Raw genomic sequence first — 11,807 nt, 5'->3', positions numbered from 1 at the left:
GAGGGAGGTGGCTGGATGGGCCAAGCCAGGGGGAAGTGTTTCCAGTTGGGATGGTTGGAGTGGCCAGAGCTGCTGCCCTGCTCCAGGACACAGCAGGGCTGGCTGGTGTGGATCTATTCTTTCAGCACATATAAGTGGAATATCAGTAAAAAGGATATGATGGAATCTCCTATTCTATAGCCCTGCTTGCTTGTACCACTTTCAATTAGTTTTTGGCTATTCTCATGGAATTTTTATCCTTTTCATTTTATCTAAAACTGGATTTTAGTGTCAAGTTTGATAAAACTGCTGCCTAGTGGAGCACCCTGGTCTAGTGAAAGGCTGTACCCCCCATGGCAAGGGGTGGAACTGGAGGGGCTTTAAGGTCCCTCCCAACCTAAATCCTTCTGGGATTGTGTTTCTGCCCCATGGCTTTGGGCAGTCCCACCCACAGAAGGTCAAGGATGTGGGCTCAGCCCCTCCGTGATAATCATGCCATGAAATTCTAATTAAAACCAACGTCAGTGAGGAATGAGTGAGCATGGAACTTTTCAGTACCTCTGTGCCCTCACTGTGCCTGAGCAGGAGCCAGCACAGCCCCAGGGGCGTGAGCCGGAAGGAGGGAGCTGGGGGACAGTGGCAGTGAAAAAGGGACAGCGTAGTTTAATCCCATCTCCAACCAAAGCCCACTTTGCTCAGCAGCGATCTGCTGCTCTCAGTCCCACAGGAAATGGAAGCAGCACTGGAGCGCTGGGGGGTTCTGGCTCCAGCCTCAGGGGCAGGGTTTGGATTGGAAATCCGGAAAAATTCCTTCCTGAAAAGGCTGCCCAGCCCTGGCACAGCTGCCCGGGGCAGCGGTGGAGTCCCCATCCCTGGAGGGATCCCAAAGCCCTGTGGATGTGGCACTTGGGGACGTGGGGCAGTGGTGGCCTGGGCAGTGCTGGGAAAGGTTGGGCTTGATGGGCTCAGCTTTTCCAGCCTCAACAATTCCATGGTTTTCAGCTCCTCAGGAGCATCACAGCCCTATGTGTGTGAGCAGTGAGTGCAGGTTGTCCAGGGCCTGCTGAGGTTTGTTTGATGCTGTTTCTATGGAAACTTCTCAATTCCGTGTCAGTGACGTGACCAGTGGGAAAGGGGCAGGTGGAGGCCAAGAGCCTCATCAACCCCTTTCCGCTGTTACTGGAGAAAAAGGAATGAGGAAACTCTGAGTTCACCAGGAACCTTTTTATTTAAATATATAAAACATGGTATTTTGGCAAACATTCATTTTCCCATTAAATAAGGTAAAATCACTGAAGGGAAAGGCATTGCTTCAGTAAAAACCAAGGAGAAGCCACCCTGTGGTTCATCTGCCCAGGGCTGGGGTCAGGTGCAGACTTACATGGGACAGGTAAAGCCTGTGAAGCGACAGCCTGCGGTAGGTACAGCAGAGAACTTGGAGTAACTTCTAGGGGTTAAATAAATGTCCTGGCAAAAGCAGCTTTTAGTAGGCACTAAATCCAAATTCTACCTCTGAACTAGGACAAACGGATGGAGTTTTACCCATGTGCTCATCTCTCTTCCCACTGTGTCTCAACACTTTACACCTCCCACCGAAGTGAACTAAGCAACAACTACCAGAGGAAAAGCTGCCCCAGGGCCAGTGGCAGCCCCTGGGAACTCCCGTATTGATCTGTAAGGCCACTCGTAGTTTGGGCTAATCCCTCCCTGCGGGGACTGCAGGAGCAGTGCCAACGTTCCCACCCCGGCACAGGAACAGGAGCGGGCAGGATGGACACGGCCCAGCACAAGGGCTGCTGAAAGCTGGGATTGCTTTAAACATGGAGCTGCTCTACTTCTCAGGTACTTCACTACAAAGCACTAAGGGACATTACAGCATCTGCCACGTGCTCTAGGGATTGATCCAGCAGGGATTGATCCAGAAGGCTCTATGTGACACAGGAGCTCCAGCGTCTCCCTTCCCATTTTTAGACTAAACTAAAACAGGACACGGACAGGACACACACACGACGGCGCCACGACCAGCTCCCCCCTCCTCTGCACCTCCTGCGCTCCAGCTGAGTCTGCCTTGCTCCAACTCCTCCATCCCGGGTGCCTCTAGAAGGTGCTGCTGGAAGCTGTGGTGGTCAGGCGCCTCCCGATGTAAATCCTGCGGGGCAGAGCACACGGTCAGCCAGAGCTGCAGTTTCTACCAGGTCGCTGCCTCTGGAACTCCCAGCAGGAGCAGCACTGCCAGCTGTAACCAAACAGGGACAAAACTGCCCTGGAGCCCAGTCCCAGTGATTCTGCCCCTGCTCTGGCACTGCTCCCCAGCCCCAGGGCCAGCACATACCCCCCACACTCATGCTGGAAAGGAAACCTCCATCGTGTTTAATTGTCTCAGTCACATGTCCCCCATCCTTCCCAGGAGGGAATTTAAAAATATATTAAATAGTTCAAAATAATATTAAGTATTTTTAAATCTATCTCAGTGGAATTTTAAAATCTATTAAATATTAGCTTTTTCCTTTGCTGATCTCCTAATTTTGAGATTAAGGGTCTCATCCAGCAGAGCCAAGTGTTGTGTGACTACAGTTCCAGTGTACAGAATTCCACATTTCCCTGGCCCTTGATTGTTCTGAGAAATTCCCAACCAGTGAGAAAATCAGAAAACTTCCACCATCCAGCAATACCACAGGCAGGAAGCACTTCCTGAATAACCATCTCTCCCTCCTTCATGGAGAAAAGTTAACTCTTCTCTTGGGCAAAGAGGGAATTGGGAATCAGAATCAGGACTCAAAGAAAGCAGGTAAAAAAATCTGCTTTTTTTCAATTGAACCTTACCCCAGTCCAATGGCCAGCAGGTGAGAGAGCAGCAGGGATGGGAGGAAAACCTTCAGGAATTCCGCAGAGAATATTCCCCCTTTCTTCATGACACTGGTGTTCCTCATGCTGAGCGTGGCTGTGCGCCGGGGGTGTTTGAAGAGGAATTCCCTGGATTTGGGGAAGAAATGGGAAGCGTGTGTTCAGGCCTGGAGAAGGAGAAGCTGCACGGAGCTCACCCAGCAGCTGTGCCAGCACTCACTTGGGTGGGATGTTCTCGGGCCGGCTGGACCAATCCCAGATCCAATCCGCGTTCTTCCTCAGCAGCCGCTCCACCTCCCTCCTCCTTTCCAGGAAATCCTCCTCAGACTGAAACCAAGAGCCACCACCATCAGACAGCACCCGGAGCCAGGACAGCTGAGAGCTGCCAGAGCTCCTGCTCTGCAGCCAGGACCACTGCCGAGGCCAGCTCTGACTCTCACCTTCCCACCCTTTCCCATGTCCCTTCCATGGAAGTGTTCACATCCCAGATCAAGATGGGGAGCAGGGAGATCCATCTTCAGAGTGGGATGTGAATAGCAAAGACCATATCCCATATCCCATACGTGCCTACAACAAGACTGCCCTGGCAGTGAAATCCCAGAGCCCAGCGTTTAATCCTCATGCACAGACCGAAAATATCCCCAGCCCCCAGCTCTGATGGACACTGGGCACAGGGATTCCTGCCTTACCCCAGTTCCCAGCTCTGATGGACACTGGGCACAGGGATTCCTGCCTTATCCCAGCTCTGATGGACACTGGGCACAGGGATTCCTGCATTACCCCAGCCCCCAGCTCTGATGGACACTGGGCACAGGGATTCCTGCCTTATCCCAGCTCTGATGGACACTGGGCACAGGGATTCCTGCCTTATCCCAGCTCTGATGGACACTGGGCACAGGGATTCCTGCATTACCCCAGCTCTGATGGACACTGGGCACAGGGATTCCTGCCTTACCCCAGTTCCCAGCTCTGATGGACACTGGGCACAGGGATTCCTGCCTTATCCCAGCTCTGATGGACACTGGGCACAGGGATTCCTGCATTACCCCAGCCCCCAGCTCTGATGGACACTGGGCACAGGGATTCCTGCCTTATCCCAGCTCTGATGGACACTGGGCACAGGGATTCCTGCCTTATCCCAGCTCTGATGGACACTGGGCACAGGGATTCCTGCATTACCCCAGCTCTGATGGACACTGGGCACAGGGATTCCTGCCTTACCCCAGTTCCCAGCTCTGATGGACACTGGGCACAGGGATTCCTGCCTTATCCCAGCTCCCAGCTCTGATGGACACTGGGCACAGGGATTCCTGCCTTATCCCAGCTCTGATGGACACTGGGCACAGGGATTCCTGCCTTATCCCAGCTCTGATGGACACTGGGCACAGGGATTCCTGCCTTATCCCAGCTCTGATGGACACTGGGCACAGGGATTCCTGCATTACCCCAGCCCCCAGCTCTGATGGACACTGGGCACAGGGATTCCTGCCTTACCCCAGCTCCCAGCTCTGATGGACACTGGGCACAGGGATTCCTGCCTTATCCCAGCTCTGATGGACACTGGGCACAGGGATTCCTGCCTTACCCCAGCTCCCAGCTCTGATGGACACTGGGCACAGGGATTCCTGCCTTACCCCAGCTCCCAGCTCTGATGGACACTGGGCACAGGGATTCCTGCCTTACCCCAGCTCCCAGCTCTGATGGACACTGGGCACAGGGATTCCTGCCTTACCCCAGCTCCCAGCTCTGATGGACACTGGGCACAGGGATTCCTGCCTTACCCCAGCTCCCAGCTCTGATGGACACTGGGCACAGGGATTCCTGCCTTATCCCAGCTCTGATGGACACTGGGCACAGGGATTCCTGCCTTATCCCAGCTCCCAGCTCTGATGGACACTGGGCACAGGGATTCCTGCATTACCCCAGTTCCCAGCTCTGATGGACACTGGGCACAGGGATTCCTGCCTTACCCCAGTTCCCAGCTCTGATGGACACTGGGCACAGGGATTCCTGCCTTACCCCAGTTCCCAGCTCTGATGGACACTGGGCACAGGGATTCCTGCCTTATCCCAGCTCCCAGCTCTGATGGACACTGGGCACAGGGATTCCTGCCTTATCCCAGCTCCCAGCTCTGATGGACACTGGGCACAGGGATTCCTGCCTTACCCCAGCTCCCAGCTCTGATGGACACTGGGCACAGGGATTTCCTGCCCATGCTCAGAGCTGGCAGGTGTCACTGACTCCTTGTCCAGCTCCTGCAGGGAATAATTCCAGTCCCTGGGCCATCCTGGGCAGGCAGGTGGCCCTGGCCAGGTGTGTGCTCACAGAACAAGCCCCCCCAAGCCAGGCTTTGGTGCAGTTACAGCACAAACGCTGAGTAAGGGCAGAGCTCCTGGCTCAGCTCGGCTCCATTCCATGCAGCCAAGGCCTTGGGATAAAAATAGATCCTGCTCCCAGAATTCCAACAGCTCTTGATGCACAGACACACGGGACAGAAATAAAACTGCCCAGGCAGCTGCAATTCTGATGGCTTTCTAACTTGGGGTTATTTCTTCTCAAAGTCTAAATAATGATCTTTAAACAGCTGAAGGGTGTTTCTGACAATATAAAAATAATCATTTCCAGTAATAATTAACTTGCAGTACCATATTTAGCTAGCCTAAAGCTGGGTCCTCAAGAGTCTGGCAGGAGTTGTAGAGAAGATGCAGAAAAATTCACTTCCTTGAAATACTTCCTTCCTCAAAATGTTTTGTAAGTGATTTTTTTCATATTAAAAGCTAATTTATTACACTGAAGACTTCCGATTTCAGCCTGTCATCCTGCAATAAACCCTGTATTGATAAAATATGGTCAATGTACGTCCTTTCCCCCACTCTCGTTTCAAATGTGTTTATTCACTTTCCTTGCAAGGTAAACACACCTACAAAATGAAATCAGAAAGAACAGGGAGTGTTCCAAAGCAGCATGTATTCAGGTTTGGTATTAATTGTTAGAACACCTGGAATCAAAGCTATGGCAGGGCTTGGAAATTGTGTATTTTTGGTGGTTTTGGCTGCCATGTTTAAGTGACTCTAGAAATTCTTGCTGCTGTCAAAATAACTTTTAAAATTCCTACTAAATTGGTGGAGGTGCATTTAAACATTGGTGGGGGATACAGGAAATGTACCCAGTCAGCAGCCAAAGGGGGAGGGGAAATCCTTCTGAAAAATCTCAGTTACAGATTGGAAAGACCAAACCAAAACATCCCCACGTGTCAGGAGCAGACACAGCCAGCCCGGCCCTGCCAGGGCTACTGAGAGCTATGGAAGTCTCTGCTTTAGCAGCTTCCCCTGCTACTCCCCAGCAGCACAGAGAGCCAGAGCTCCCCTCTCCCACAGCAAGGTGAGGATTTTACCTGGAAGCTGTTCTTCTCCCCACTGCTGTGGCTCTCTACCTCCAGAGCTCTGTGACTGTCCTGGGGGGTCTGGGAGCGAGGAGGGCTGGAGCGAGACAGAAGCACAGGGAAGGAAGGGGGTGAAGCTTTCCGGGACACAGATCCTACAGCAGCAGCCACCCCGGGAGCTGCTGGGCTCGCTCTGCCCCGGAGTGCCCTGGCCACGACCCAAGGGCTGCACGGGGCCGTGCTGCCACAGCCCAGCCACCACAGTCACACCAGTCACAGCTGATTCCCAACCCTCTGCCCACACTCCTGGTGGGGCCCGGGCACTTCCACAGACACAACAGGCAGCAAACTGGAGTGGAAGTGGGGTGTGGTTTGAATCCTGCCAGGCCAGGCAGTTCCACGTCCCGCTGTGGAGTTTGAGTCCTGGGGTTTGGGTTTTTCTAAATACGATTTAGGCTGGAGACCTCACAGCCCATCAAAATCCAATAAATGCATTAATGGCACTGCCTCACCACCTGCCCCAGGGCTGAGCTGTTGTGTGACACTCCTGGAAACCTGCTCTGGTTTCTTAACAAGGCACAGGACAGCTCTTCAGCCAGAAGCTGTCTGCCCCTCTCCCTGCCCCTCGTGTCCCAGGCAGCAGTGCCCAGAAGGACAGCACTGCCAGTGCCAGGCCTGACCCACAGCTGGCTCTGGAGCGTTCATTCCCCAGGAGGAGCTGCCTGCACACATTCCCAGGGGCAGGGCAGCTGCTGGGAGCCTCGGCAGGGACACAGCACAATCCCTCCGTGACATGGGAGGAGGATTCCGGAGTCAGCTTCCCTGTAACTCCCTCCCTGCAGGGCAGGCCTGATCCCAGCGCTGCTGTGGATTTAAACACCAACCTTTGCCGGAGAAGCGTCCCTCTGTGCGTCTGTGCACACACGTGTTCACGTGCAGACACACATGTACATCTCTAACACACTCCCCACGTGGGTGTGCGTGCATGCACACACACACAGGCATGGAAATACGCACACACACGGAAATACACCCGTGCACCGTTTCCACCTTTGCCTCTGGGCATCCAGCTGTCCTTGGGACCCCGTGGTGACCTTGGCAGGGCCCTCCCTGTGCCCGGCAGAGCTCCTGCTCACCTGTCACAGTGCGAGCTCTCCCTGGAGCTGCTCCTGCCCGACTCGTGCTGGGCGTCCAGCAGGATCTTCTCCATGTCCCCGTTGTGGATGGAGAGGGAGGCCGGCACCTGCTCCTGGCTCCCCGCAGAGACAGAGCTCCCACTGCCACTCCCATTGCTGCTGAAGTGCAGTTCCACCCAGGACCCTGCTCGGCAGAAAGGAGAGCTGAGCCCCAGGAACCTGAGGGGTTTGCTACGGGCATGCGAGCGACGACCCCGGGGCTGCTGCCTGGAATGACACTGCAGGGACGCAGAGCCAGCCCTGCCTCCCAGCTCATAAACAGCAGGGAATGCAAAGTGCAGGGAGCCGGCAGAGAGCTGGGAAGGCTCACGGGGCTGGGAAGCAGCTGCTCAGTACATTGTGTTTCTCTCTGCACATAGAGATCTTTTATGTTGGGATATATTCAGAATTCATTGTTCAACACAGGTGGCAGTCAAAATAATCTCAAGGACTTTTGCTGCCAAAGTTCAATTATTCATTTATTGAAATTATTTTGTGCTCCAGAGCCCAGGGACTGTCTTGTTCAGCCTTTTTTCAGTCCCATTTGTAGGTGTTGCTGTTAAGCAACAGCGGGAGTGTGGCAAGGGCTGTCATGGGTTTGCTCCTCGCAGTATATTTAACACGGTCACATGGGCTTTGTTTTCCTAAGGGAGGGAATAACAACTCCCTCCTGGGCAGGGACAGCTCACTGCAGGGCCTGGAGCTGTTCCCTCTCCTATAGAATCCTGGAATGGTTTGGGTAGGGAGGGAACTCAAAGCCCACCCAGTGCCACCCCTGCCCTGGCAGGGACACCTCCCACTGTCCCAGGCTGCTCCCAGCCCCAATGTCCAGCCTGGCCTTGGGCACTGCCAGGGATCCAGGGGCAGCCCCAGCTGCTCTGGGCACCCTGTGCCAGGGCCTGCCCACCCTCCCAGGGAACAATTCCTGCCCAATCTCCCATCCAGCCCTGCCCTCTGGCACTGGGAAGCCATTCCCTGTGTCCTGGCACTCCAGCCCCCTGTAAATGAGCTCAGGGAACAGAAAACACCTGAATTACACAAATGCCAGAGGAATCCTGCTGTGGAACACGTGTGGCCCAGCCACAGGAGTGCACAGGGAACAGAGCAGTGAGGACAGCAGGAACTCCCCGAATTCTGGGGAAGGATGTCTAAGGAATAAGGAGGGAAAGGAAGAGACGCAGGTAGTGGTGCTTGGGCTGCTCCTGCCCGCTGGGCACAGCTCGGGGAATGAAGCCACAGCAGGAACAGCTGGAGCTGCAGGTCTGCAAGGTCCCTTCCCAGCCATCCATGGCTGAAGGAGCAGCATCACAGGAATGCAGGTGGGGAGAAGCCAGTGCAGGGATTTAGTGTGAAGCAGGAACATCAGACGAGCAAAGATATCCCAGATATCCTGCCTGGGAGGAGACTGAGGGCTCCAAAATTAAATGGGAACAGCACAAAACCAAACTGCCTCACGGCCATGAATAACACGAGTATCTCCCTTCTAAATACAGAAACCACCATCTGGACAGCCAAGGTACCACACAACCTGCTGGATAAAAACATTCCAGGCCACCGAGTTTGGAACAGACACTTTTCTTCAAAAACCCTTTTCCTTCACAGCTGGTTTGTTGTTGTTTGGGTTTGTCTGGGAATTTTCCCCTCCACATGACAGTGCCTGGTATGTGGCAGGGAGTGTGTTTAGAGCCAGACAAATCCTTCCCTACCCTTTCCCCCGAAATTTATGGAAGCTCAAGCTGTTACCAAAGAACGATCACAACCACTAGAGCTCAAGTTAAGACTTTATCTGCTGAAATCTTACTGGGTTCAGTGCTGGGAATGCAGGATAAAGCAGGGAGAGGATTGGGATTACAGCAGCAAGAGGACAACAGATGTAGTTTACAATTTTCCCTTTTTTTCCTTCTTCTTTTGGACACTCCTCAGAGTAAGGCTGTGCTGGAGCACATGGAACGGGCTGTGATCACCATTTAAAGATAGAAGAACCCGTGCTTTCACGCAGCTGGAAATACAAACAGGCGACAGCCCACGAGAGGCGATGCAGCCCGGACAGGGGAGTGACGGGGACGGGCTCAGGACAGAGGATCCTACACGGCATCCCAGCCCAGGACACAGGTGCGAGCACAGACCAGCATCACCAAGTACTGGATCAGCACTGGAAAGCTTCATTTCCTTAAGATACAGCTTTCAGTGCTTGAAATAAAGACGGGGAATGCCACAGAGAGTGAGAATGTCCCCATGAATCGCTACAATCACCGTGCCAATCCCACTATTTGTGGCTGCGCTCGGATTTTTCCCTTTCCCGGCGAATTTGGTGCTATGTAACACCTGATCCCTGCGACGGACCCGATCCCTCCTCACAGGCACATCCACCTGCCCTCCTCCCTGGGACAAGGGGGGATGGACACGCACTGCAGCGCACTCACCTACCACAATATCGAATATCGCGACCTAGACGGGACCCGCGCTGGCGCAACCCGCAGCGCCCGGGCAGCGGCGCGCCCCCGGCCCCCAGCCCGAGCCCCGCTGGCCTTACCCTGCAGGTTCTCCTCCTGCGGGCTCTGTCGCGACATGGCGGGCGGGCGGCGGGGCACGCACTGACCGCGACACCGCCCGCGCGCGCCCGCCGCGCCGCCCGCCGTGACGTCAGCGCCGCGCCGCCCTCCCATTGGCCCGCGCGGCGGGGCGGGGCGGGGGGCGCGCGCTCCCACAGCGCCCCCGGGGCCGCCATGATGGCGGGGCGGGCCTGGGGAGAAACGGGACAGCGGGGATGGGGACAGCGGGATAGCGGGGATGGGGACAGCGGGACAGCGGGACAGCGGGGATGGGGACAGCGGGGATGGGGACAGCGGGACAGCGGGGATGGGGGCAGCGGGATAGCGGGGATGGGGACAGCGGGGACAGCGGGGATGGGGACAGCGGGGATGGGGACAGCGGGATAGCGGGGATGGGGACAGCGGGGATGGGGACAGCGGGGATGGGGACAGGGGGACAGCGGGGATGGGGACAGCGGGGATGGGGACAGCGGGACAGCGGGACAGCGGGGATGGGGACAGGGGGACAGCGGGGATGGGGACAGCGGGGATGGGGACAGCGGGGACAGCGGGACAGCGGGGATGGGGACAGCGGGGATGGGGACAGCGGTTCAGCGGGGATGGGGACAGCGGGGATGGGGACAGGGGATAGCGGGGATGGGGACAGCGGTGACAGCGGGACAGCGGGGATGGGGACAGCGGTTCAGCGGGGATGGGGACAGCGGGGATGGGGACAGGGGGACAGCGGGGATGGGGACAGCGGGACAGCCCTCATGGCCCCGCGGGGAATCCCTCGCCCTCCCGCTGTCCGCCCGCTGTCCGCCCCGCACGGCGCCGCAGAGTCCCACGGGGCACTCGGACACGGGGGGGATTTCGGAGGAGACGCGTCGGGTTGCAAAATCACAACTTGTGGCCGCTGAGCCAGCCCTGACGGCGAATGGTACATGGCCTTAAAATAGATAAGACTCACAGAATGGGAAGGGGCCCACAAGTATCATCGAGTCCAACTCAGCCCTGCTCAGAATACCCCCAAGAAAATTAATAAATAATAAAAAATAAATGATAAATAAATCTTCTCCTTTTGGTCTTTTAGTTGATTTGATGCCATCAGGGCTCTCGACAGCAGGAACCACTTAACTTGTGTTGTCATCTGAAAGCAGATACTGATTCACTGCTGGGACTTTATAAAGACAAATGCATAAAACCTGATTTTCTTTAGCCAAAATACAACTTAATTAAAGTATGCAGGCTTTTTGTCTTGGCTGGAATTGTTTTCACTTGTGCCTTTCTGCAGCCGAGTCACAAAGCCCAGTGAAATACATCATTAAATTGTCCGTGAGTTACTGCAATAGTGAGGAATATTGCCTTATACCTTCCCAGAAGGACAAGGTCAGGATGTTGTGGATGTGGGCATTGCACTCTGCATAGCTGACGGATTGTTGGATAAAGACGAGGAACGGTTTAGCCCATTAAGACATTTTCAGAGTCAGTTCTCCAGCTTTTAGTCATCCTTAACACACCATTTTTCACACCTCAGTCTTAGGCCTCCCGGGACTTTAGTTTATGGCCAGACATAAACAAGAAATTTCACTTCAATAGGAAGAAGTTCTTTCCATGGAGGGGCAGAGCCCTGGAACAGCTGCCCAGGGAGGGGCTGGAGTCTCCCTCTCCAGAGACATCCCAAACCCTCCTGGACACGTTCCTGTGTCACCTGCTCCAGGTGACCCTGCCTGGGCAGCGCCCTGAACTGGGTGATCTCCAGAGGTCCCCTCCAACCCCAGCTATTCTGGGATTCTGTAACAGAGAGCTGTAAGTGGGACCTTATTCTTCCTTTCCATAGAATCCCAGACTGGTTTGGGCTGGAAGGGGCCGTAAGCACCATGTTAGTTGCTCCAA

The 11,807-nt window shown here is 55.0% G+C and overlaps 1 protein-coding gene across 1 annotated transcript; it reads right to left on the bottom strand.

The window, feature by feature from the left end:
* Window positions 1-1,188: 1,188 nt before the first annotated feature.
* BNIP3 (BCL2 interacting protein 3) lies at window positions 1,189-10,010 on the bottom strand. The gene is made up of 6 exons (XM_032116542.1): window positions 9,914-10,010; window positions 7,342-7,525; window positions 6,218-6,302; window positions 3,044-3,150; window positions 2,803-2,952; window positions 1,189-2,128 (listed from the first exon to the last, which is right to left on the bottom strand). The coding sequence occupies exons 1-6, from the start codon at window positions 9,948-9,950 to the stop codon at window positions 2,077-2,079; spliced, it is 615 nt and encodes a 204-aa protein (XP_031972433.1). The 5' UTR covers window positions 9,951-10,010; the 3' UTR covers window positions 1,189-2,076.
* Between the last annotated feature and the right edge of the window lie 1,797 nt (window positions 10,011-11,807).

Source organism: Corvus moneduloides, chromosome 8 (assembly GCF_009650955.1).
Source record: "Corvus moneduloides isolate bCorMon1 chromosome 8, bCorMon1.pri, whole genome shotgun sequence".
Taxonomy (NCBI): domain Eukaryota; kingdom Metazoa; phylum Chordata; class Aves; order Passeriformes; family Corvidae; genus Corvus; species Corvus moneduloides.
Note: the sequence above shows the minus strand (reverse complement) of the source record. Positions and strands in the feature narration are given on the sequence as shown.